A 27,828-nucleotide genomic window follows, 5' to 3' on the forward strand; every position below is an offset into this window, starting at 1 on the left:
TCACTCTTGCCTCCAAGCTGCTACGGTGCTTTGGATCCCATATCCAATATCCACAATATTACGTTATTTTTGTTAATTTTTCCTCTCATAACTGTTTAATATGGACAGTGGTGGATTGGAGATTGGCAGTGAAGTAAAGGGCACCCTCTGTGTGTGGATGGTCGTAGGGTAATCGTATCAGCTAATAATAATATCCTGTATTTTGTTTTTTGAACTTAAGATTTATGAACCTTTTTGAACAAAAAAGGCATATGGAATGACTCTTGCTTAAATGTAAATATATACTTTGTACTGTTAAATAATATTCTTGTTTTGATTTCAACTAACATATATCACATTTTAAATAGAACTTAAACTTTTACTGAGTATCTCTGAAAGTATTCTTCAGCCTTAATATAAATATTTTATACATTTAGTATATCTGCATTTTGAGATGTTAAGATAGTGTAATAAATAATACAATTTTCTTTGGGGACATGGATTAGATTTCAAGCAAGTTCTACTTTTTGCTGAGTTACAGTATAATTGCTATCCAGAAGATCTATACAATTTTAAGATGTTTCCCTCTTCTTTTTTTGTGTAAGGTGTTTTAAAGTGATGTTTGTGCACAGTTATTTTTGAATAATGTCTAAAGATTTTTTTTTTTAGGTAATTATATCTTGCTTTACACAGACCAGTTATTTTGTGATTAATATTTAATGAGCAAGATGCATTCATGATGGCAAAAAAAGAGTGTAGATAGAGTAGAATACTTCTGGCTCTGACAGTATCAAAGAGTTTTGTCTAACTTCTTAATACTGCAAAGGCATTCTTCAAATTAGAGACTGTAACAGAGATGCTGATGTCTTATTAAATAATTACTGGTTTGATTTGATGTTTATATAATGTTAAAACTGCATAAATAAAATAAGCTTCCCATAATTTCCTCATGCATTTCCATGTTGTGGTATTTCAAGTGTGTTCTTTTAACACTTAAACTACTGTGTTTAAACTAGTGAACTATTTTAATATAACAAATTTAATATAATACCTTGTTTGTTTTAGAACCTAGTGAAGAATCTTCCTGAGCAGAAAGAACTCAATGCCTTAGCTGAACTAAAGGATGAATATAATGATCTTGCTGAGCCAGAACAATTTGGAGTTGTGGTATGTATTAGTGTTCTATTTTGTCAGTAGATTAAAAAGAAAGATTTTAGGTTGAAATTATTTTGGTTTGTGTTTTTGCAAAATACTGAGATACTACAAAACTTAAGGATATGGCACTTGCAGAAGGTTTTTGTTATCATATTTGGAAGATTAATTTACCTCCAATTCAGAAGACCACAGGTTAGAAGGAATAGTTCTTTTGCTTTGTCTTGATGTAGTGGTAAAACAGAAGCATTTAATGAAGTTGCCAATATAAAAGTAGTGCACGTTAATTATATCTAGAGAGTAAGTGTTCTTAGTAGACCTTTTACCAGAGTCTGAATTCATGTCAATTTATATTTTACTGATAAACATCTGAAAACCACTTGAACTGAGAGGAATAGCCTTGGTTTTTTGCCCCTGTTGGAGAGTTTACTTTTTTTTTATCTTATCAGATGTCTATCCTTTAGGTCTAGTCCTTATTCTTATTTCCTCATTCTTTTTATGTATTAGTATGTTTTGGTTTGGTTTTTTTTCTGTCTTGCAATGTTTCATTCTGACTCTGTTGGTGGTTTCTTTCCCAGAAAGTTACAGAACTATAAATGAAAGTCACTTGGGAAACTGTGTAATCTCTGTTGGTTGTTGTACATTCCTGGGAATCACACATGATTACTACTGGATAGAAAATAATGGGCCTTGTTTTTTCACTCGATTGTATTGAAAAAGTAATAAAAGTATCCTTATTTTCCAACATTACTAATATAGTCATAACCACTTCTTTTGATGCATTCTTTTGAGGAATGACTGACTACAAAAAGTTGAGAGATAATTTAACCTTATTTAATGTTACATTAATTGGAAAAAAAAATCAAACATCTCCAAATGGTGATGTTTGTCTCATGGAGGAATAGTTTCTTGAAGCTTGTTTGCTTATTCAACTTTACCATCTGGTTTAATAAAAAAATATTACATTTCCTTATAAGTAGTGATTCTGTCTTATTTTTGGAGACCTCGAACTTCAGTGATACTATTAGAAGGCTGGTTTTGTTTCTGATTTTAATTCAATTGAACAGTCCGTTAAAGTGAAAGAAAAGCAGCTGAACTTAAGCTCCTTACTTGACTGGAGTCCTTTTTTGCTATGTGTTGAATTAATTAGAGTTTTGCATTAATAGTAATCTTAACCTTGATGGTAAGAAGAATATGTTTATAAATAGAAGATGACAGAAAAACTATGATAAATAATTTTTAAAATTTATACCCTTATTTTTATGTAAATTTAGGTATGCTAATCATTAAGAGATGTTAACTGTGGCCATCAAATTTAATAAAGGTTGGAAAAATTGTTTAAAATTTGTGTAGAAAAAACATATGTAGTAAATGATTAACTTACTAGAAGAGATGGATTAACTTAATATTCATCTGATCTGTAAGTGAAAATTAGAATTGGATTTTTAATTTAGATGAAATGTTGAAATCAATTATATATTCAAATTAGTTATTTGAACTGTTTCTGACATTATATCCTGGGATCAAAAAAGGCAATGCAACTTCATATAAAGAAAAGTTTGCATTGATATTGATGTAGAGCAAGAAAAATAGATTAACTGAATCAGTTATGTAACATTAAATAAGCTAGACTGAATGTTCTCTGATTTTTAAATATAAAACTTGTGTTTAAGAGTTAATTTTTTTATGTTATGGGCACAGCTGCGACTTCAATAAGGATACTTACTTTCAATTTTGTTGCCAGTTGGACAATTTAAATGTTATGAAAGCTTAAGTCTCATCTGTGCTATAAAGTGTGAGTATCAACCATTTCCTGTCAACTCGGAGGACAGGCTAAAGAAAAAAATCTTTTGCAGTGTTAGTAGTATTTAAACTCGGAGAACTTTACCTACTTTATCACAACCTGTCAGTTTTGAAGTTGAGTTAAGAGTATTTATTACCATTTTTAAAAAGATTACACCACTGTTACATGGTGCAAGTTGTGATGAACCAACGAAACAAGTGACTGGAGTTGACCAAAAAATTCCCTTTCTGGTGTGTGTTCTGGAAAAGGGGGAGGATTTTGTTGCTGTTATCTAGTGACTGCAAAACTTTCTTCAGCTGTTAAGAGCTAGCTCATCAGTAATTATGTTGTTAATAGGAGGGGATAAGTTTCACTGAGAAGCTGTGGAGACTTGCAGATTCTGCCACCAGATTTGCTGTGTAACCAGGACTAGCTATCCTGAACAGTCCTTGCTGAGAGGTAGCCAAACTGGAATACAAGAATTGGACAAATTGATTCCACATGCATTGGTTTAGAGTCATTCAATCATTTAATATGAATTTATTTGCCACTTATTTTGCCTCATTGTAATTTGTAGAGCTGTTGAAGAATTAATCTTTCTAGAATATTGCTAGGAAAAAAAAGGCAGCTGTTTAATATATTACAGGTAAAAGCCTGAGCGAGTTATCTGAGTAAGTTGACAAATTTGTATTATAGAAATGCTAGCTTTTTACCTTAGGAAGTGAGGCAAATTTAATTGTCCTTTTTGCCTCTTTCTCCAATAACCTTTGATCTTAGTTTTAATACAGGGCTTGAGAATTGAATGATGATAATAAAGAATAAAGAACTTGATGAAGTAGAAAATTCAGACAAGGACCTTTATGAAACCCCAGAAGGGGAAATTATGACACACAGTCCAATGCTCACTGTTTGCTGGAAAGGAACTACCCATTATCTTGCTTCTTTAACTGTTTGTGGTGGAAGCTAATGCTTGTTATTACATGCACCTATTTGAATGTGTTATTTCTTATATTCCTTTTGCACTAAATTTATAGAACAATAAACAATTTGTCTTTTTTCTAAGTAAATACAATCTTCGCACCTTACCTATTTTCAGAAGATTCGTTTGAATTCAGTATGTTTATCAACCATTGAACATGTTTATTTAGAAACATGCATATGAAAGAGAAACTGGGGCAGAGTGGGAAAGGAGGAAATAGCATTTGTGATCATCTTCTATTGATACATAAAAAGCATAATGTATATGAAAATATTTTGAATTTTAAGGAAACAACCCACTTGAAACAGCTCTTTTGAAATTGTTGAGATACTTTTTAAATATTACTCAGATCAGCAAATGAAATTAAAACTTACTGCTGGTTTGGTAGTGAAACTACCTTGCAAAACAAATAAATGGTCAGTGTTCCATGATGCTCCAAAGCATTAAAAAAGTGTTGTAAAGGATTATTCTTCACCAGTGTTTAAGTCACACTTTTATGTGGCTTATACGTGTTTTGTTGCACTCTGTTTTCACGAGCTAAAGCTTTTGATAACTTCTGTGCCATTTTGTATAACATCAGTAATTGGAGATTGTTCTACAAAAGTTAAAGCAAATTACGTGATTAATTTTCATTTCCATCTACTGCAGCTCAGTGAAGGTAGATCCTTTCAAGGCAGATGTTTTCAGTATGGTATTTCTGAAATGCAGAATGATTAGAAGAATAATATTTCAAGACTCTGCATGATGTTGGCTTATAGAGGCTCACAGAGGAATCTGTGACAATGGAGATCTATAAAAAAAGACTGCAAGTTATGCTGAAATTATTCTTTTCTGATCCTTTCCTTTTCCTTGTTCCAGCCTGATCATGTGAATTGTTTGAAACCATCTGGAGTGCCTTCATATTTATGTTCATTTTAGTATGAATTCATCATTATTCAGGCCACCCAAGTCTTTCCTGTGAAAGTTATTACTGCTGCTTCTGGTAGCTGTCTGTGGTAGATAACACCAATAGAGAAATCATGGTTCCTCAAGGAGCCATGGTAAAGCTTTGGGCAACAGAGATGTGAGCACATAAAAATCTTTCTATTTTGATAGCCAAGATCTGTGATTTGTCACATAACAAAGCTTTTCTTTCAGGGGGACAAAGTGCTTCAGGAACACCACTGATAGTGAATACATTGGGGGAGAAATCTTTCTGTATTCTGCTAATTAAAATTAGGAGTTAGATTTGGAAGGTAATCATTCTTGCATTTAAATGAAAATTTTTAAGTGGATTAAAAATTTTCAGTACATGTGTTTCTCTTCAATTTAAATATCTCTTGTGAATATCCACTGCTAAGTAGGAGAAAATATTACTGATGACTTGTGCAGAATAGGAAAGACATGGACATATTTTGGTAGTTAGCTTAAAGATATTGATCATGTGGATTTAAACTAATGAATCACTATTGTAGATACTTTTCAGCATCTCTACCATTTACCATGTTAAAATGCTGTGTTTTGCAACCTCCCATCTTTTTATCATATCAGAAATGGATTTGTTGTATACTACCTTTTGCAAAGAGTCTGAAACATAAAAGTGGTAGTGTCTTGGGCATTAGTTTTACAAAATTTGCTTAAAAGGGGCAAAAAGACAAGAAGTATTATAACTTGCTGTAAGTGTAAAGAATAACTGAACAAAAACCAGTTTGGGTTTCACTTAAATTAAAAACTGCAAAAATAAACCACCCTTTTAGATGTAGCAGTGATGTCATCTGTAAATACCACCATCAACAGCTCACATCAGTACAATGGCAGAAAATATTTCATGAACAATAGCACTAATGTGAATTGGCTTTTTATAAATATCTGACTAGTGAAGCTTGATCTCCTGTATCTCAAACTCACTTAGATATTCCCATGTTTTTCCACAAGGGTCCCTAAGAATTCATTCTCTCTCTCCCCGATTGCTCTCCCAGGGACCAAGAGCAAGTTGAGAGCTGTGCGTCAGCTCAGTAAGAGAGTCTAAAAATGGGAAGTTTAATTCTTTAGCTTAATCAGACTGAAGTATAGCTGTTTGCGTTTGGGCTGGTATCAGCACACACACTTGAGAGATTGTTGTACCATTTCTGGAGGAAGAAGAACTGAGAAGCTTAGTTTTAGGAAATCGGTAAATATCAGACTTCAAGGATAACTTCACTGGAGATGTGACGAAGCATGTGCCTTCAGGCTGGTCTTTACTTCTTGTTAACTGGTGCAGTTGGCTTTGCTGGGAGGAAGGGTTTTGGCAGTTTGCATTGACTGCCAGTGAGTTTGGAACTGAAAAGTTAATTAGTTTGGTAACGCAAAGCACTCTTTTTTTTCAAAATGTTGCTTCACTGAGTTTTTTCAGGCAAAGAGTATGATTAGGGTAAGAATACCTGTGGGCAGGTACAGATTCCTAGAAACGAAGATAGGCAATGAAAACATACAGAAACTGTAGTCTTGCTGGCCAATATTGCAATATTGTTTTTTTTTTTTATATAAGCTATTTTGTATAAATAAGCTTTTGTTTTTTTATATTCTGATTTAATGTCTCTTATTTTGTAGATGAGTTCAGTGAAAATGTTGCGGTCACGTCTCAATGGGATCCTTTTCAGGCTTACGTTTGAAGAGCATGTGAACAACATCAAACCTGACATTATGGCAGTTACAATGGCTTGTGAAGAGCTGAAGAAGAGCGAAAGCTTTAGTAAGCTTTTAGAGTTAGTGCTGTTCCTTGGAAACTACATGAACTCTGGCTCCAGAAACGCACAATCTCTTGGTTTTAACATCAGTTTTCTTTGCAAGGTAAGACGAAGCTATAAAACTTTTAAGTGCAAATTCATGAAACTCACAACACATGATAAAGTACCCTCAACAGGGAAAAACATTCAGTGTAGCTTATTGACTGCACCTCTTTTTTAATAATGGATAAACAAATACAGAGTAAGCATTTCTAGGATGATCCCTTGCTATGACTGCCTTTCTCAGTGCAATGGCAAGTTAAGGCAGTTGTTTAGTTGTAAGACTGTTCTGGCTCTTTCTGTCCCTGGGAGTAGACAAGTAGATCAGCTTTTTCGATCTGAATTTGTTCAGCTCTTGTATTGTCAATAGAATATACATATAGCTCTGAATATGTTAAATAGTTCTAGCTGCTCATCTTCCCATCTTCTACTCACCTATCCCTCAAGCAGTGTCACAGAAATAAGTATTTGGGATTGAAGGTGGACATTGTTACCCTGGGTTAAAAGGATGCAATGTTAGTAAAAAGATAAAAAGCAAAAAGTTAGCATAAATATTGTAGAGGAATTTTTCAATCGTTTTTTTTTGTGTGAAGAGAGGGTACAGGTTTCAAGTCTCTCTTTTGGGTACCATGAAAAAATCTGCTCTGTAACTCAAGGAGATTTATTTTTCAAGGGGAAAAATAATATTTCAAATATGCAGCAAATCTGATCTGCCATATTTCAATAGAGAAAAACTCTGCTTGCTGTAGTTTAATACAAAGATAAAAATAAAAACCATCACCTGAGAAATACTTTAATTCTTTAATAGTTTTTTTTAGAGAGAGGCTAGGTTGAAAGATATCTTTTCAGAAATCTAGTGCTGGGTTTTCTTTTTGGTAGTGATGGAATCTAAAGGAAAATCAATGTTTTAAGTAGAAAACTACTTGTTAATGAGGGGGAGGGGAAATGATGATTGTGCATCAATGGTACTCTAGCATAGTGTAGATTTGAGAAGGTATTCTTGCACTCCAGGTGATAGATTTATGAGTTGCTGTCAATGCAAATCTCACAGATGTTGACACAGCTAATGTAGATGACTTACCCTGGAAATTGTTCTCTATTGAACTGAATAATTGCTGAAGCATAGCTGTCTGTGCTTACAGCTAAATTCCATTTAAAATAACTGAGACAAAAATAAAAAAAACAAATCTATGACTATTTAATTCAACTTTCCCCTCAGAAACAAAATCTATTTTTTAACTTTTTTTGTTGTTTTGAAGATGATACATATTTCTAAGGGAAGTGTTCTTGTTGACTGTGCTGTTGAATTTAGATATATTTTGTTATAAGGTGATGTCTAAAAAGAAAATCACAAAAACAGTGATGGTGGCTGCAGCAAAAAAAGAAGGTCTTACCAAAATCTAGACATGAAGTTGTATCTTTAATAACTCTACATATCGTTTAAACCTTGTGAATTATCACTTACAAGTTCCAAACTTAGAATAAGTCACTTAATGGAAATATAGAGAAGTTTCTCTGGACAGTGTGACATGTGCATTGTTTGCAATTTAAATTGATTGTTTATTACTCAAGTTAAAAGATACTTTTTACTACTGAAAGCTTCAGTTTTCATTGCTTTATGTATTTGGCATTCTAATTTGAATTAGATTAGTGTAATGATGTGCTTTTGCAAGAGTTATTTTTTCTCAAAAGATTTTGTACCTGTACTTATGCTTTAGCATTGCATTTAGAGAAGTAACCTTCTATTCCATTGATGTTTAATTTTGTAAATAAGAGGTGTTAGTACATAGGATTTGCAATGGATTTTTTTTATTACTGTTAAGCATCCAAATTTATATTTGGATAATGACTCTTTTTATGTGTTAGTTATTTTCAACTGGTAATTCCATTTAGTTCACTTGTTTAATAGCTTTCAAACTCTGCCCTCCCATTTTCTACCCAAAATAAGAAGATGGCTTTATTGACTTTGTGTTACTAATTAAGAGTACCATCTGTCAGGTTTTTTTGTTAAGTGTTTGGAATAGTACAAAATACAAACTACATCAGGTGATGATATCTTTTATAAGCACCTGATTTAGTATCTGTCTACAGCCACTTGCCAGCTTTACTGTATTATTCAGTCTCAGAATTTAAGATTGGTCGATAAATGGCCTTCCCTGTGAGAATGAAAACATCTGGATGTGTGAACATGGTAGGGTGAGTGTATTGTCCTGTTTACTGGAATCTTACTGTGAATTAAAATTACCAATTTATATCTCTTGGCTGAAGAGGGCAGTAAGAGAAATAAGTGACATGTAACAGCAAGAATAAGGCAGCAGTCTGTTTACCAGTGTCACGTGCCTTACGTGGTTTTTTGCTCTGTGGGCCATCTGGATGCTACTAAATTTTGAAGACTATGTGACCACTGAAAGATTTTTGTGTATGTCTGTGTATATGGTGGCAATTTGAGAAGGCATTGTTACCATATTAGAGGTTGTCTTTGAATACTTTTCAAGTGTCTTTATTTCTTCTCCCAGGCAATGTATTTCAGTCTTCAAGCTTTTCTAGAGGAATTTGGAAGTCTTTATTTTGCAGTTTGATAAAATTATAGAATCATAGAATCATAGAATAAATCCTATTTACATAGAATAAATCCTGTAAAGCATAAAAATTACTAAATTATTTTAATATTTTATGAAATATATATATATATTTTGGTCATTAGCAAGGGAGTTCTGGTGACTTCTAAAGATGTAACCCTTTATACAGTCCACCTTTTCCTTTGCAAAGGGAATGTCTTTTGCACTGGCCTATGACCATACGTACCTACAGTCATGAGTCTGGAACTCTTAATAAGGTTGTGAAATGGACGTTATTTTTCCCATAATAACAAACCCATAGTATCACTTGGAATTTAGAACCCATAGAATACTTCATTGAAATATGTATTTCTGAATAAATTGTCTGTTAAGTTGTATTTAAGAGCCTTGATATTTTAAGAAAAAAATTTCTAATCACTATTTACTGTAAATCTTAGCTGCAATTACCATCTGTGAAATTACTGAGTAAAAGTGCATGAAATGAAAAGAAGGGGGAAAAATATTGATTCCTCCCCCTTCCATGTTTTGCTTTTAGTGTGTGAACCCAAATAAGACATTTCTTTAGTTAAAAAGACATTGACTAAACATCAGCTGCCTGACTTTTTTCTGTAAATAGTAGGTTTTTATCAGAAACTAGATATTTATCTTGATTTTCTGTTTATTAACCTTTCACTGTAACAGAGGCCGTAACTGTATTTTGTTTATATTAAGTTTATATTTTATCTTGAAGTTGCCCTTTTCCACAGCTCTTGCCTATAAAAGGACAATTTAGTTTTATGCTGAAGGGCAATAATAGCATTGTAAAGTTGATTTTGCACTTAACATGGTGATATTGTGATGTGCTGCATGCAAAGTCTTGCACTTGGGACAGGCTTAAACTGCTAAGGTGGAGTCTTAGAGGAAAAACATGAGTCAGTAGCATGCCCAAGCAGCAATGGAGGGTGATGGTGTCCTGGGCTTTACTGGGAGGGATGTAATCAAGAGATCACAGGTAGTTACTTTTTTGCTCTTAACTCAGAATTTGCTGGGTTGCATGAAGAGCATGGTGTTCAATATTCTGTACGAAAGTCTTTTTTGTTGATGAACTTGGTGGAGGATCACCAAGCCTATCATGGACTGGATCACTGAGGAAAGGCTGATGGGACGGGGCTTGTCCAGTCCAGAGAAACAGAGGTTTTCAGGGGGGATCCTGCAGCCACCTTCCAGTACTGAATAAGGTACTGCAAAGGTGGAGCCAGGCTATTTAGCAAAGTATACAGCAAAAGAAAGAGAGGGGTTATAAATTGAAACAAAGGACACTTTAAATGGATATAAGAAAATCAAATTTCACATTCTTAAAATAATGCCTTTTAATTCAAAATACATGTAATTGTTTTTTTCCATTAAGAAAAAATGTTAAATTGTACCTAAGAATAAAGAGAGGAGAAAAAAAATTGACCCTGAATACAAGTATACTCTGTGAATACAGAGAATGTAAAGATGCAGCCATGCTGCTGCTATCATTCTAGTTATCTCATTTCTATTTTTATATTTAAATAATATCTGCTAAACTGTGCTCAACAAACACTTATCTTCTTTACCTTCTCATTATATTAGTAGGCTTAGAACTTGATTTTTAAAGTATGTATATATTGATTCTGAAGATCAGTGCTAAATGTGTCTCGTGTCCCTTAGCTATTGAAAATATGGATGAGCGTTTCTTGATTGGGCCAAAGAAGTCAATTTGACACAGTTGTTTAAAATCTGAATGACTGTTTACTACAGGTTTCAAATAACTCAGCAGGTGCTAATAACTCTTGTTAATACGATGTTACTGTTGGTGACAAAACATGTTTTAGTTGTAATCTGAAGACAAAATAATTTTGTCCACTTAGGGGAAAAAAAAAGCTTTATCCACTTGACAATGTCAGAGAGATCAAAGGCTGCAAATCCCGCAGTTCTTGTTCACAGACAAATTGAAATGCAATTTCTTTTTACCATGCAGATGTTTAGCTACTAAATCTACATTTATTTTTTTTTTTTCAAGTTGGAAAAACTTCTGTGTGCGTAACACATTAAAACCTCTTAACTGCATACCATTACTGAGCATTGTTTAGTCTGTAATCACTGAATCGGTATGAATTAAATTGCATTCTTAATTGCCTAAATACCTTGTATTTGTAAAAGCCTGTTTTTCAGCTGCACTCATTTATTCTTAACAGGGTAATCCTTAAAGCTGAAAGGTCTATATTAAATTGAACATCGATGGCAAGCCTGTCATGAGGATTATAGAATTAGAACTTCTAGTGATTTAGAGAATGAGAAAACAAATAGATGTTACATACACATTTATGTATTCTTCTTAAATCCTCAATTTCATTTGTTGTGTATGTTGTAGCTTCTGTATAAGAACTTTACTAGACAAGTTAGTAAAATGCAGTTAAAAAAATCTTTACAGATATACTTGTAATTCTAATTCTCTATAAAAAGTGAAGTACACTCATCTCAAACTCCTGTATACGCTTACTGTTTCTATTGCCATTGTCAATAAGAGGCAGTCTCTACTTCCACTAAATCTTCAATCAACTCGTACATTCATTCTTTATGTCTGCATAAAAATGGAGAAACTAAATTTGAACTTAAAATTCATTTTCTTATTCTCTTAAGTTCTTGATATTCATTTGCATATGCACATGCACTCTGCCATGGGATTTAGCCACAAGTGTCGATATTTACTTGGGAATTTGCCGCTAGCCCTGTGTTTTAACAATTATTTCAGAATTAGTTTTTGAAAAATAATAAACTGATTCTAGCAGTTACTGCACTTAAGTTATTGGGAACAGAGGGTTTTGCCACCTTCAGGAAGACTTGTTTACTTCAGATCACTAAAAATTGCCTCTGAAGTTGAGACGATAGTGAAAATATGCAATTACATATTTCTTCGCACTGTGCACAGTTTTCATGCAGCTTTTCATAAATAAAACTGGACATACTGAATTTCCTTACTGGCAGTTAGGATTATCTTTGCTCTTCTATTGTCATTTTGTATTCCAGTAGGGACGGGTGCATTTATTTCATGTGCCTGTCTAGAACTTGTCTAAAAGTCCTTAGGATAAAGCACTATGCTTTAGATTTTGCTTCAGTAAAAATTTGTGGATTTGCAACAAGGAGTTTCTTTAACTTGACTGGTAAAAAAGCATGATTCTAATTTTTAGCATGCTCTCCAGCTATGCAATGTTTCAAAGGGACTCTTTTAGAAATCTGGCAGTGGGGGGCATTGGAGGAATGAACTAAATTCTGTTCTGTTTAATCTCTGTTCACAGCTTTTTTTTTTTAATCACAGCAAGCATTCTGAACTGATGTTGCTAAAATCTCAGAACTTTATGACTATCTTCAGGTTTTGTTCTAAGCGTAATTAATAATTCTTTAAAAAATGCAACATATGGATAGATTCCTTTGTAGTCTGAAATTATAAAGAATTGCAGAAATTTCATTTTTTAAATAATTGTTTCATTTGCAGGCAACTGGTATAGGTAACTTTTTTTAATGAGTTTACATCTGTAATATTCACTTTATTTAAACATTTTACTAAAAAAGTGTTGTTTTTTTTTTTCTTTTTGTTTTCTTCTGTTTTCACTTTTTAGATCCGAGATACTAAATCATCAGATCAGAAAACAACCCTACTGCATTTTCTGGCAGAAATCTGTGAGGAGAATTACCGGGACATCTTAAAATTTCCAGATGAATTGCAACATGTTGAGAGTGCAAGTAAAGGTAAGCAAATAGATAAACACCTAAGATAATAGCTGTTTACTTTGACAGTAAATACTTCCAACATTTCATTTCAGATTGTAAGATTATGTAACCTGTAAGCATTGATAATCCATGTGGATTTTGCTTTTCTAGTATTTATTGAGCTGAGAAAAAGTGAGGAGGGGAAAAACAGTAATAAAGTAACTTCTCTTATTCTGAAGTAGGTTGGGGAAACAATAAAGCATATTTCAGTGAAGTACTTAGAAAATCACGTGTCGGAAGTTGTGTAATCATTGTAAAGATGTTTAGTTTAGCATTAAGCCTTTGAAGTTTTGTTGCTTGAGAGTGAACACTAACACTGGTGCACGCATGTGTATATGCACAGTTTCACATTTTAACACCTGAATAACAAATACACTTGCTAATGGTCCCAGACTGTCTATGGAATATATAGTTCAATTGTACTGTACAATCAATGATTGGTACTGATTTTATTCTCAGTTAGTCAGCAGTACAGCCCAGTGAATCTGATAGAAAACTTCATTCATTTGTTGTTGTATGTATGAAATACACTGTACTGTGTGACACACTGTGCTGTGTGATGCCCTTGTTGCTTAGCTGTGGCAAGCCAAGGCTCTGTGACGGTGGTTGATGAAGATAAGGCAAACTGTTCTGTTTTGACTGGGCATTATTGATTCATCAGAAGATAAATACTTGGGGCAGCACAAGCGTATGAAGGGAAGGAGAGAGGAAAAGAAGCTAGATACACGTTTCCACTAGCTCTACCCAGGTTTTCTCCTGCGAATCTCCTCCTTTTGTGTTAGCAGTCTCTCTTCAGTGTAGTGGTTAGCTGTTACATCTTTTTTTTTTTTTTTTTTTTTTTTTTTTTTTTTTTTTTTTTAATTGTGTTTTTGCAAAACCTTGTAATTTACAATCAAGAGCTGTTGAGAGTAAGTACACTTTCCCTAGGGACTTAGGGAACAGTTCAACAATCAACTGTGCTCTTGTCTCATCTCTGGCTTATTCAGAGATTTATGTGATTGTCATACAATTTTTTTTGCTCTTTTTCAAACTTTGCAAGTACCTTTCCATGGTTGGTTTTGTTTGTTTGTTTTCTTCCCTGCATACCGGCTAAATTTTATTTGTATTGATTGAGTGTCTCCATGCCTTACTTTCCTCTTTGCTGATGAATACTTGGTTGACATGAATGCCTGTTGACAAAATGGAACTGATCTGTCTGTATTGGATTGAGGATGTTATTGCGTTTTAAGGCAGTATAGAGACTGAAGAGAGAACTTGTACATTCACATCTTGAATGTACTATATATGTATACATGCATATATATATATATATAAAAATAAATAAAAGGGTGTATTCTTAAACAGCATACAGCTTGCTACTTATATCTGAGCACTACTATGGATATTGCACGAAGGATTTTTACACCTACTGATAATTTTTCTATTGACTGTCAGTATGGTTTGTTCACAGCTTCTGATGTGGAGTCAGATAACTTTCTCAAACTGATTTTTTTTTTTCTTCTTCTTCTCTTGTTAAATTCATTACAAAGCCTTATGGTTTACCAGGCACATTTGATAATCTTTTACTAATTTTCTCCCGTGGAAACACTGACCTTGTGGCTTTGAGATCTTTATAGTTTGATTCAAAGACTCTGATGTTCTGTAAGTTGACTTGAGGAATTAAACCAAAAGAGTTAGTAAAGTTTAGTTAAGCTGTAGCATCCAAAAGAAGGAAAACATATTAATGGGAGCAAAGTCACTAATAATCGTGATGCTTAGAATATATATGAAAAAGGTTTTATTGCAGTCAAATTTGTTTCAACCTGTAAGACAAAAGCTTGTTACATTTTTTTATAAACAGTGCTGATTTCTTATCAGAAGCATAAATGACTGCTTGTTTTTAATGTCCAAAACTTCCCTTCAGTCCTTCTTTGCTTGCTGTAACAAAGCAGATTTTTGGCAGAATAAATGATTTGTGCAACTTGCTTCAACTGTTCTTCGTGATACGTTTTGGTTTTTGTTTAATTGTAATGCTCATCTGCTCTGTCATGTGTGGTCATTTTTTCTGTGTGGGTTGTTAACATAATTTGTGTGGAAGAGAATATTTTCACTTCCTTGTAAACCAGTGGTTTCAAGGATGGACAGTTATGTTTATTTTTCCCCTAGGAGGCTTCTTTTGGAATAAATTGGCTACAGATATATCATATCATAGACATCACTTAGTTATACATAAACTGTAAGGAAATCTACCAGCAAATACTATCTCTGTCAATTTTAAATAAGGAAATCTGAGCAAAAGAGGTGACAGTCTGATTTTTTTTTTTTTGAGATGTATGCTTATTACTTTTTAGGCAGAAGGCAGCGTAATAGTTTGAATTATACATAAAATTCCACATACAAGACTTGTCACATGCAACTTTTTAAAAAAATTTGGGTGCATTTTCTCAGTTCCATGAAAATAAAAAAAAGTCTTATTTTTGCTTTAACTTTCATATAAGAATAAAGAACCAGTATCTGAACAATGGATGTATGATTCTTTTTTTAACATATAGCAGATAAAGCATAAAACTGGATTTTAATATGAAAAGGTCAATGGGATTAGATGAACTGCCCATGCATGTACCAAAATCTTCAATAATCTGATATTAGGTATAATAAAATGTTTGATCTTTTTAAAGATGAAAAATCAACCTAGAGGCTTATGAAAAGCAAAAATAAATTAGGAAACAGTTTTATTCGGGAAAGTATAAACAAAGGACAAATTGATTATTGTAAAAGCTTTTGTTTTTACTTGAAACAGACTGTATGGAAGGAAAACCAATTAAAAAAATCACAAGATTGACAAACTGGATTATTTAATGGAAGTGATATTCACTTATCTTGAGAGAGTCTGCAGTGTTTTCCTCTTATTCCCCTACAGCTGAAACTGTGCAAAGCCTTTATTCATATTTCTATCTTGTTCATTTTACTTGTTACTCCAGATGCTGTTTTCCATGGTATTTGCTCTTACTGTCTTATAATCTGTGATTTTATTGAATGCCTGACAGATTCTCATCTCTTTCTGCAGGTTCAGTCAAACAAAAACTTCAAAGCAAAAACAAAAGTTACCTTACTAAAGTCAGATAACAAGTTTGAAATTTCTAGGCAAAATTGTATTATTAACAGTAAAATTTGGAATTCCTTAGAAAAGACACTTATTTTGAAACTTGAAACGCCTCTGATTGTCAAGGCTCCCAGAAACCATAAAAAGAAATAAATAATATGTAAAATTAAGAGGAGGAACATTACCCTTATGTTTTATAAGAGCAACTTAATTTCAGATTTTAAAAGAGCAATAGTTATAAGTCATAGTTCATGGTTTAAAGATCTTGCCTGTATTTAAAATAAAACATAACCATGTATTTGAACCTTGTATCTAGCTCCTTCTACGTTTAGCAGTTCTTGACATACTTAGGTTACTTGCTTGCTCTGTCTGCCAAGAGTGGGAGTTATTAGGCTGTGTAGTGTCATAGGAAGTTCTGTGAGCTTGTGTTGTCCCACTGAAGTTTGCTTCAGAAACAGGTGGGTATAGAATGCTGTTGTCTTTACTTGGCCATTGGCCATTCTGTGTGTTCTCCTGACATGTTGGGCAAGATGAAGTGAGTGATAGCTCGTATGTGTAGTTGGAGTATAGATTGTGGGGTTAGCTGAGCAGTTATGTAGGACTCCCAAGAACAGCTAAACTCCAAGCAAAGGGCTGATCTTAATGGTGATTGCAGTATAGATAATAAAGTCTCTTTCAGATAGAGTGAGGGATTTTTCTAGTGCTTAACATACAGAATTCTGTGCCTCAGATAAATGTATACCACTTAAGAATTCTTTTAAAGCATCGTTAAAAGAAACACAGAGCGTTCTGAGTAAAACTGAGCGAAAGATGCCTTGGAGGAAGTGAATTATGTCTGTGTAGTAGACTAGAAAGTTCTAATAACAGCAGCACAGATTTCTCACTCAATTGACACAAAAAATATTTCTTTAATTTGCAAGCATATGGTTCTGATGGTTGAGGCATCTCTCTGGAAAGGACATTAGCGATCAGAAGCACTGTAGAATGCAAATATGCATGTAGCTAATATATTATTAAAATACTGTAAGAAAATATTAACTTTTAAATTCTGTACAGGTACTTCACTGTGATTTAATGCCATAATTTTAGAATAGGGGAAATATTTTAAGACATTCTGTGGCATTGTTGCTTTAAAGTATAGCAATTTTAAACATACTCATAAGTAGTAGTCATTTCTCTGTCAAACAAAAGTTTTATAGTTTGTTGCAGTAGAAGAAACTGTGTTTTTACAAGGAGATCTGCAGTATTTTCCACCTTGTGCAGTTTAAATTACTGAAACAGATTTTGCCCAATCTGGTACATCAGTGGATATAAAATAGACAATGCCTTCTGGTGTGGGGAATTTAATGCCTGCATCTGTGATTTTTCTCTCCATAATAGAATCTGAAGTTGGCATTTTGCATCATAATCAAAAGTAAATCTTGCACTGTATAATGACTTCTGTCATGCTTTTTATTCACATAAACTGCAATATTGAAATGTCAGAAACTTTGTGTGTTTTTCTGAATGTAGTAAACACATAGTTAGGTACATCAAATACTAGAACACTTTTTTCTCTAGTGACACTCCTGTATTTGCATGTAGCATTGCCATATGGATGGTAGCTTATGCATCATCTCATTAAAAGTTTCTCAACAGATATGTTCTCCTTCATTGATAAGCGTCAGTGAGGAAGACAGGGAAGCAAAAACTTCACAGATAGTTTTTATGTTGAGATCTTGTTGGAGATTCAGTAGGATTCTGAACTGGCTTACACTCTGCAAAATTGCTTAGTAAATTTTCCCAGTCTGCGGAGATTTAGAGGATTTATTTAGTTGCTGTCCTCTAATGTGTAATAAATGGTGTGCAAAATCGTGGTAGTTCTGAATTCTGAAGCTACATCTTGAAGCTACAATTTGGATTCTACATTCAATAAAGCTATTCTGTATGGCATGCATTTTAAGGATCCTTTTCTCTTCCTGAAGTGTAAATATCAAGGGCAAAATTAAAGAATAGTTCAAATGACTCTCATGGGCTGTTGCTTGTTAAAGAAATTAAAGCGTTTAAGAATTTCTGGCTGTAGTTAAACCATTCAGATTTGAAGACTGCTTTAAATGGCTTCTCAAATTGTCATCCATTTAGAATTTCTTAATTCCAGCCTCCAGAGAGAGGTGAAAGCTACAAAACAGCACCTACTTTTTCCCACCCCCCCTTTTAATTTTTTTTCCTTACTTATCTGTTCTTGAATTTGCACTTTCATTGGTGTAAGAAAAGTTGTTACACCTCTGGAAGCATGGCTTGCACTTGAGTTAATTGGGAAGACCAAACTCCTACAAGTTGAGAGCCTGAAGGGAGGTCTGTTGTGTGGAGTTGCTCAACACCACCTCTAGTGAGTTTTTAGTAACAACAGATAGATTGTGGTACAAGAGCTTTGCTGCTGTTCTTTCTTTGTCTTCCTTACTTTCTGCAATTTTTGCACATGTGTACCACTGATTATAATGTGCCATAGCTGCTACACAATGAATTGGAGCACGTGTGTATCAGTTTGATATACAAACCAAGCAATGCTGCCAATTAATTTGACCTTAAGAAGAAAACAATTTTGAGTCAGTAGTGAGTTGTATAATGTGACCTGTCCAAGGAAAGGAAGAGATTCATGTTCCAATATATCACTTAGGAGATCAATGACTTTGTGCTGTGCTTTGGAAAGGAGTTTTAACAACTGACTCATGTCGATAGTGATAGTGGTAATGCATTTTGGGCTCTTATTGCACTACCATTTATAGTTGATTCTTAATGTCTTAAATTGTGTTATGTGCATCAGAATTACTCTTCTGTTCTTAAAACATGTACATAGGCATGCAATTGCTGGAACTGAGACAAGCAGATTCACTCCCTGAACAAGAGTGCAGTTATGTTACATAGATTAATATTAAACATAAGCTACCCACAGAAATTTCTCTTTTTCTATGGGTACATTGAGTGTTTCAGGATTATGAGCACTGCTTGTAATTTCCTCAGCTCCAGAGAAGAGAAGACATGCTGCTCATGACATTTCTGATTTTAGGCCTAACAGGCAATGGTTGAGGTTTTTTGTTTTGTGGTTCTCCCCCTGCCTCCCCCTCTCCTTCCTTTCTCTCTATAGATGGAGAACAGCATTGCAATCTAGAGTTTCTGCACATATGAGCCTCATTAAACGTAATCTTGGATGGAAGGATAATTAGTGTCTTAGACTGAAACTCATTAAACTCTAAAGCCAAGAGCTACTTTGGGCTGGACTTGTTACAAGATGTTCTTACATTAAAATTGTAGTTCACCTCTACTTGCATGAGGACAGAACAGGAGCATCAGTGCACAGTTGTTTTATCTTTTGTCAACTAAGATAGTGATTTTACTGTAAAGTCTGAAATTACAAAGCATAGCTCTGCCATTGCCTTCCTTCACCAGTCGATATCAATGTTGCGATAAGGCAACTAAAATGCAGAGACCCTGCTTGTGAATGAAATCTTAGCATGCAAATTAGAAGTACAAATGCAAATCTGTGTGAAAAGTATCTGCTAAAAATTCTATTTTAAAGCTTTTTCAAATTACATGTTTTCATTTACAGTAAGTAGTCATAATATAGAAACAAAACATTATCATTTGGGCAGAGTTGGTGTTTTTCCTAAACTTTAAAAGATTCAGGGAAAAATATGAAGATTTAGAGGAAAAAAGTGTCTTATGCATGATATATTGAATGTTAAGAATAAATAGTCAGTGTCAGAAAACTTAACCTTTTTTGGAAGAAGAGGATGGTGATGTGCCCTAAGTAGTTGGGATACTCCCTAGGTTTTTCCCTTTGATCGCAGCATGTTTAAACCTCCACTCCTAAGCGTTTCCAACACGTCCTTTGAGTTTATTCTTTTTTTGCTATATTTGCGGTTCTGCTTTGAAATTTAGATGCTGTTGGCCTGAGAATGTACTTTTCAGTACTTCTTCTTTACTTCTGCCTAAGTTATGTTAAAGACACATGATGTTTGCCCAGGAGGAGTGTTTGCTTGTAGGAGGCTTGGTTGGATGCAATCTTAAGAGTTTGTCTAATCCCACCTGTCTTGACTGATCATTGAGTTTCTTCTTCAGATCTTCTAATGATAAAGTTCAGTGTCTTTCCTCAGAAAAATATTTCATTATAGAGTTATTTTTGCTGTTGAAGTTTGTTCTAGGTCTGTCACACTGGCATATGGTGAAGACCTGATTTCTGCTAAAGGAAATAATGTATGTGGTATCTACATTCTCCCTCCCACCCTGGTATTAGGAGGGATTATGACCTAAACCATATCTGTACCATGCTTTTCAGAGTCATTCTTCTAGTGCTGCATTTACCTACTTAGTTAGTACAATGGTTTATCTGTATAGCAGAGTGGAATAACATGGTTGTCTCCTATAGAGAGTATAGCTGTGTTAGGACTTCTAGTTATGAATAGTGACATATTAATTACTTGAGAAATAACACGTTAAGGGAGCTGTACTCCTTTCAAGTCTGAAAGCTCTTGAGCCATGAAGCTTCAAGTATGGGTTGTTTTGTGTGTCACACAAAAATACGTATATAAACATATACGTATGTATGTATAACTGGGAGATATACTTATTGCAGTAGATGTACATATATATATGTACACGCACATATGCAGACCCACTCCGAGATACACACGCAAGCGCGCACGCATACTGTGGTCCTCAGAATCCTCAAGTAGGCTGCAGCAGCACTGTTCACTGAACTCCAACGTAACATTTATTCTCTTAATAAATATAAACTTACTTGGTAAGTTTATATTTATTACTCTGAATAGAGTAATCAATTATTGTAATTCCTGCAGATTACATACTTGCTCACCCATTTCCCCTCAAACAGTTTTTCAGACTTTTGTGAAAGACTACTTCTACCTGCCCTCAGGCAATAAGAAATAATTAATCATTAGTGTACTCAGAATGTAGTTACGGCACAAATACTGTCTAGACTTACAAATCCACTAGTTAATTTGCTTCATATAGACTTGTCTTTGCTTACTAAAGTAATTTCTGTCACGGGCTCTCACTCTAGAGTTTTTATGAAATAAGAACATGGCCATCCCTGTTTCGCATCATGATCAGAGACCTTTTGAATTTATTATGCAAGAGACACTGCACCTAATCAAAATGTATCGTTTCACCCCTTGTTATACGGGGAGGACTCTTAGTCTGACGCAATCTTGTTTTGGAAAGGATTAGTCTGTCCTTTGGTACTATTACTGTATTACTGTAAATATAAAATGCTTAGCTTGGCTGTGGGAACTAGCTGGCATTTGACATTAACATGAGATTAACTGCTTGTAGCATTTTTCTAGGAGCAAAGTGGTCTACTAGACATTCACTAAGCCTTCCTTAGCGTGCAGTCTGTGTGACTGCTTTCTCCAAAATAAGTGGATGGGTTTTTTTTTTTTTTAGAGCAGGAATTAATATAGGCAAAATAATAAAGTGAAGAAAAAATTATGACCTTTCATGTCAAAATGACATTGTGCCTTCTCTTAAATGACTACGGATTTCTACTATAAATAAATAATAACATACAAAATAATCTTTTAATCAGTCATAGATTTAATGATACGTGATTAACTGAGCTTCATACAGTATTTGTGCAGAGAGAATATTTATAAATGTAGGTGATTATAATAGTCTTCCACTGACATGAAAAAGAGTCTGACAATATATTAATATGTATAACTTCAATTTTACCTTGTTTATATTAATTCTATATGTTAATAGTAATTCTGTATGATAAAGCTTTAATTAGCTGAAACATACATGTGTAATTTCTGGTATTGAATTTTTTGTGTCTCATAAATCCTTTTATTATAGTGGTTTGAGGCACACACGTTAAAGATGCTGTATTTCTTTCCATCTTAGAGTTGCAGCAGCTCTCCACAAAGCCAGTCTTTCCTTAATGTTGAATAAGGGACCAATCTGTTACAGTTTGGTACAGACTGAGAAATCTTGCTGCCTTTTTTCTATCTCTCTGGCCTTGAAAATGTGTTCGTTTATAGTTTTGGGGGTGTATGTGTTTTCTGACTTAAGGCATAAGGATGTACGAAGTGCTTGGTGGTCCACACAGCCTGATGCTCTGTCTGGTGCTGGTAGCAAGATATGCTCCCATATTGAAATCAGGTATTTGTGTACTGGATTTTGTTGGTTGCTTTCTCCTGCTGCAGCATTCAGTGGAATAACATTGTAATTACTGGTACAGAGAGGCTTCTCCAGTCATGGTTCTTGAACAGTGCTTGTGTGCCACTGAAGACCAAATGCTACCTTTCATGTAGATCTTTAGGCTTGTTCTATTAGGGTGCCTAATTTTCATGTGGAATGATGGGCAAATTAAAGGTGAACAAGCCTTTGTCACCAGCTTTGAGGAGTATAGTGATAGATACAGTCTGTTTAGTAAGTGCATTTATGGAATGGTTTCAAAGAAATGGCATTTTATTGCAAGTAGAGTTTATGCTTTCATAAATTAAAACCTTGCAAGACTTTAAAGAAATTCACATGATTTTCCCTGAGTAAAAGTATTCATGTTGCCTCCTCTTCACATTACTGAAGTAGTAAATCTCTAATAAAACAGTTTTATGGGAGGAAACACAGATACTTTATTATAGTCTATATATATATATATGCTTCCTGTTACATGGTCTTTTTAAGCTTGTCTTGCAGAACAAGAGCTTCATATATTGTTTGAACATAAACTTGTACATTTGCCTGGGCTAGGCACAAAAATGAAAATGAATATTCTACAATGCTTTTTGATAATTCAGTGTGAATGTAGAAATTAGTTATGTGAAGCACAGCTTTTGAATGCAGCCTTCTTGCTTGGATAGAGTTCCTTCATACTTTCAAAGTCAGCATGCACCTAATCTAAACTGTTTTCTGAACTTAGTTTTATATAAAAGAGTTACTGAAAATGCTTTTCTTCCATTTTAATCACAGATGCTAAGACTCCTTATTTGTCATTGCTTACTGAATTTCTTTGCACTTTTAAATTTCAGACGGAAATAAGCTACCGCTCTTGCTGAGCAGTGATGCATTTAAATATTTTCAAATTGCTGAAAACAGTTAAACTTTATCTGTTATGTTGCCTATTTACTTACCAGCTGCTATTCTTTCTACCAGCAGAATTACCATTTGCATCCTCCTAATTTATTTTTCAGATGTATCGTTTTATTTCAATGCTGTTTGTCTCCCTATCCAACTACCTAACAGCCTGTAAAAATATTCTTGTAATTCAGGTTCTTCAGTTCAAGCAAAAATGTGTGCTCCTTTTCTGACAATTGAACAATGCAACCATAATCTAAAAGCTTTGATAATCTTTATTATTCAGACTACTTTAGTGGTTGATTTTAAGGTTAACTCTCAGATGTTAAGTTAATAGCTACAAGGATGCTGTGGTCAGTATAGATTTACTTGGTTTCCCTCCACAGTTCAGTTAAGCTTAAAAAGCTGTTTCACTATAATTTTAAGATTACATGACTAGTAATTCCTTTGGTACCCAGTATAAAATGGCAAATAAAATGAAGATTATCTGTGTGGTAAATACAGCTGTATTGGTGCCTTATGTGTTTGAATGTGCTCATGAAAAGTTAAATCAGTGGTGTTATGGCTGATATGAATCCTTACTTTCAAGGAAGATCATATTAATTCTGTTCTGGGAAGAGGTTCCTTATTTACAAGGTTTTTATTTCCTATATATTGTTTCTCAAGCCATCTTGAGTTGAATTTCTGCTGCTTTTTTTAATGTCACATAGTCACAGCACAAATTCTTAAATTATAAGTAAATAGGAAAATAAACTGTTCTTTTTTAAAAACAAAAAAACCACCCTATGCACCTTTTAGACAGATAGCTTACCATCAAAAACAAACCAAAACAAACAAACTAGAAACCCCTTTAAAAAAAAGGGGTTCATCTTGACAACACAAAGAATCCTTGGGTTAGCTGGGATGCAGCTCTGCAGTGTTAGCTCTGTAGAGCAGCTTCCTGCAGGCTATAAAGAGCATTGACTTGGCCAATTACTGAAGAGTAGATGGATGTTCTCACCTCTGATTCCACATATCAAAAGTTGTCTTAGGCACTGTCTTTTTAAGAACTGACCAGGATTAGATGCACTGTCACTAACGATTAAGTAGTTTGTAGTGTATAAATCGCCTCTGAAACAGGGTATATTTGAAATATCCTCTACTCAATTTAGAGGAAGGACATGAAACAATGCAAATGTTACAGTACTCTTTGGGGGAAGGTGGTGTTGAGATGATCTACTTGTTCTTCAGAGTTTGTATTTGTAAACTGCAAGAGGAGACAAACAACAGAAGATAGAATTTGGTTCCAAAATTCATCTTTAAACTGAGAGGAAGTGTTTGTCAAACTACTGTCTATGATTTAATTGAGAATGATAAGTGGACTTGATAGATTATGTCATAAAACTCAGTATTATGGGTTCAGTTTGTTTTAATATTGCAATTTGACCAGGGGCTTCTCTGCAGAGACTGTCACTTTTCATCTAGTTCTGGAATTTCTTTGTGGTATGGTATTGCCTCACCTTCAAAATTATGTTGTCATGATTTCCAGTGGAGATTTCCCTAATGATGTGTCAATTAGTGGTTGTTTAATGCAAATTACAGGAATAGTGGTTTACATTAGAATAGATATAGTGTTTCTTTAGAGTAGCCTCTTTTTTGGTGCTGTAATGGGAGTCCTACTTTTCAGTTATCAGTAGCTTTTATTATTAAAATCTACCTTTGATGTTCACACATATTGGTTTCCAGAACTCAGCATAGTTTCAATAAAAGAAAAATATTTGATCTTTTATCCATGTCTGTTCCTTAAATAATTTCTGTAACCGAGTACGTGCATTAATAAGACCATTCATTTAACCAAGTACATACATTAATAAGGTAAAATCTCTTTGAACTCTAGTTACTTTTTAATCTTTGAATTAGATTTAAAAGAATGAAATATTAGAATTTTTACCAATAAATTTAAATAGAAATTGAATAATTTGTACTAATGGTAGAGTTAAGTGGTGACATTTCGACATTAAATATGATGATTTGGTATATTATATTAGATATTTTCACTTAATTTTTATGAAGATTAGAATTTTAATGAGCAGTAATTCAGAAAAATGTGAATCTACTTAATGGAATCATTCTCCTTAAGACTATTTATACTGACATTGTTTTTTTCCCCTTCTGATACCCTTTCTGGAAGCTTTTTACTCATTGTCATTTTTTTTTCTTAGTTTCAGCCCAGACTCTGAAGAGCAACCTTGATTCAATGAACCATCAGATCCAGCGCCTAGAAAATGACATTAAGAATTTCCCTAAAACACAAGATGACCATGACAAGTTTGTAGAAAAGATGAGCATATCCTTTTTACATGTCTTCGTTAGTGATCTGAATGTTCTGATCATCTGGTTAAGTATTTATAGCTCTTGAAAATAAGTTTAAAGTCTCTTCTTCCATGCTTTTATTCTAGAGCAGAGAAAAGCATAACAGAACATGCTGAATGTGAGAAAACATGTAACTGAGTGTAACTTAAAGCGTTTATAATCAGACTTCCAAGGGGGAAACCAGATAGCTTTCTGGAAGGAAGTACTCATAATGACTGCTCATAAGGATAGTAGCATGGGGTTTTCTGCCTTAAGGGACAGTATTTAGTGATAATTGTTGAGTCATTTCAGTCTAGAAAACTATCAGCAGTAGAGTTGAGAGTATTTATTATTTCAGCTTCAGATATGTTGTTTTTTGAAGGGGAGAGTATTAATTTTGTTAATGGCTTCTGTGTTTGTTTGTTTTTTAACAGATCATTTTAGAGAAAAATATTTACATTTGTTTGTACTGAAGAGTGATTTGTCCTTTTATTTCTGTAGGGAATAGAGACCATAGATTCTTTAAGCACTCTTAAGTAAAATCTGTGGGAGAATACCAAATTATGTCTGTCTAGTCCATTTTCTTTCCAAAATTTTCATATATCCAGCTTTACTTTTACTCAGCAGTATAAGCATACTGTAGATGCAAGAAGCTCACAAAACTGAGAGTGAGAAACACTTAAGGAAAAGTCCTCTTTTTCTTAAAATAAATTTGCAGGTTTTTATTTTGCACAAAGCACATTTCTGTATGCATGGAAGTATTTGGTGTAAGGTACATGCCCAAGTCCAAGGCATTTTGTGCATTTATAGAATCTCAGATAGTTCATGTGACATCTGTTCTTTCTTACTGCAACCAGACAGAAGTCATGGTTTTGTGGGTTTTTCAAAGTTTTTTTTTAAAATAAGGGATTGATGTCTAGAGCCATTTGTAGTTGCTCATCTCATTTAGTAGGTGGATGTAATGAAGAGGTTCTCCTAACTACTGTATATTTGGAAACTAAGTTTTAGCGGGATTAATCATCTGAATGGATTAAGTGACAGAAATTCACAAGAAGATATTAAATATCTTCTCTATATGGATTTATTTTAAGTTTCTGACAAGACTGCAGAAAAGTAGCTTAAGGGAGACAACTCACAACTAAATGGAAAATTGTTTCTTGTTACTTACATATTCTCTTCCACCTTGTCTCATTCGCAAGGTTAGGAGGCTTGATAATAACCACATTTATCAGTTCTGCTATTTAAAAAAAACCCAAACTTATTTTCCCAAGATACGTTCACATAAGAAAATCTTATAATATTGCCTTGTAATTGTCCTTTGCCTTGTCATGATGTGCGTAGGCTGAATGCTGTCAAGTAAGCCCCACTTTTGCTCATAAATGAAACCAACTTATCGAAATGCACCTCTTGCAACCGTGTTTTCTCCTTAAACTTGACAGCTCTGTTTTACAGGTTATATGCCTTATTTTTCAGTTGTGTTGAGTAAATGCTTTACCATTTGTTGTTTTGCTAACTATGTATTTGATGTACTTATAGAAGTGATTTACGTGACTCAAGTGATTTGGGGAGAAAAAAGAGGCAAGTAGGTAATATTTACCTTTTTCTCTTCTGCACTTTAACACTTGAATTTCTTGAAGAAAAAAGATTGCCTGACAATGCAAGAAAGTTTTTAAAAAAAAATATATAAATGTCCTAATGCTTTTTGAATTAACAAAAATATGAAGAGCCTATGAAATTTTTGAAAATTAATTGTTGAAAGTTTCCTGGGCAGCCTTGCTTCAATGCACGTACATTGATGTCACGGCTAGATTACTAATTCCTGGTAATTAAAATAGGCTCCCTGAACTGTAGATGTCTGACAGCTTTTATCATAGTAGTGAATTTGGTGACTTGACAAAATAGATAAGTCTGTAAGAAATGAACTGATTCTGCCTATGGATTTATGTTTTCATAATTAATAGATGACCTGATAAAAGGCATTTTTCTTTTTTAGAAAGTCATCTCCAGTTATGTCAGGTGATCAAATTTGTTTCTGCTTATCATCGAATATTTTTAAATTTTCTACACTCTGTATTTGTTTTTTAGATTGAAAAAATAAGGGAGGGTGGGGAATGACATCGTAGCCTTCAGTATATATTTCTTTTGTTTCTGTCAGGTTGTTGAAGAATTGTTGTTGTTAATGCATACTGAGATTAGAAAGTTAAAGAATTTGAGGCTGAACATCTCTCTATCTGCTTGAGTGTTTCAGAAGATTTGAGACGTGTCTGAACATAAATCATCTCTCAGTAGCGGGTTTTAGGATGCAGGAATTAGACCATAATTAAAGGCATGGTTACTTTTTCCCATTCCTG

At 33.8% G+C, this 27,828-nt stretch overlaps 1 protein-coding gene across 1 annotated transcript in view; it reads left to right on the forward strand.

The window, feature by feature from the left end:
• DIAPH2 (diaphanous related formin 2) overlaps positions 1-27,828 on the forward strand; it is a gene marked incomplete at its 3' end in the record, with an annotated part of 109,548 nt that overhangs the window by 61,729 nt on the left and 19,991 nt on the right. The window contains exons 21-24 of the mRNA XM_029085540.1: positions 1,045-1,146; positions 6,462-6,701; positions 12,840-12,969; positions 25,348-25,472. Of these exons, the coding sequence (XP_028941373.1) occupies positions 1,045-1,146; positions 6,462-6,701; positions 12,840-12,969; positions 25,348-25,472 (597 nt within the window). The remainder of the gene's footprint in view (positions 1-1,044; positions 1,147-6,461; positions 6,702-12,839; positions 12,970-25,347; positions 25,473-27,828) is intronic.

Source organism: Antrostomus carolinensis, unplaced genomic scaffold (genome assembly GCF_000700745.2).
Source record: "Antrostomus carolinensis isolate BGI_N321 unplaced genomic scaffold, ASM70074v2 scaffold14786, whole genome shotgun sequence".
Lineage (NCBI taxonomy): Eukaryota > Metazoa > Chordata > Aves > Caprimulgiformes > Caprimulgidae > Antrostomus > Antrostomus carolinensis.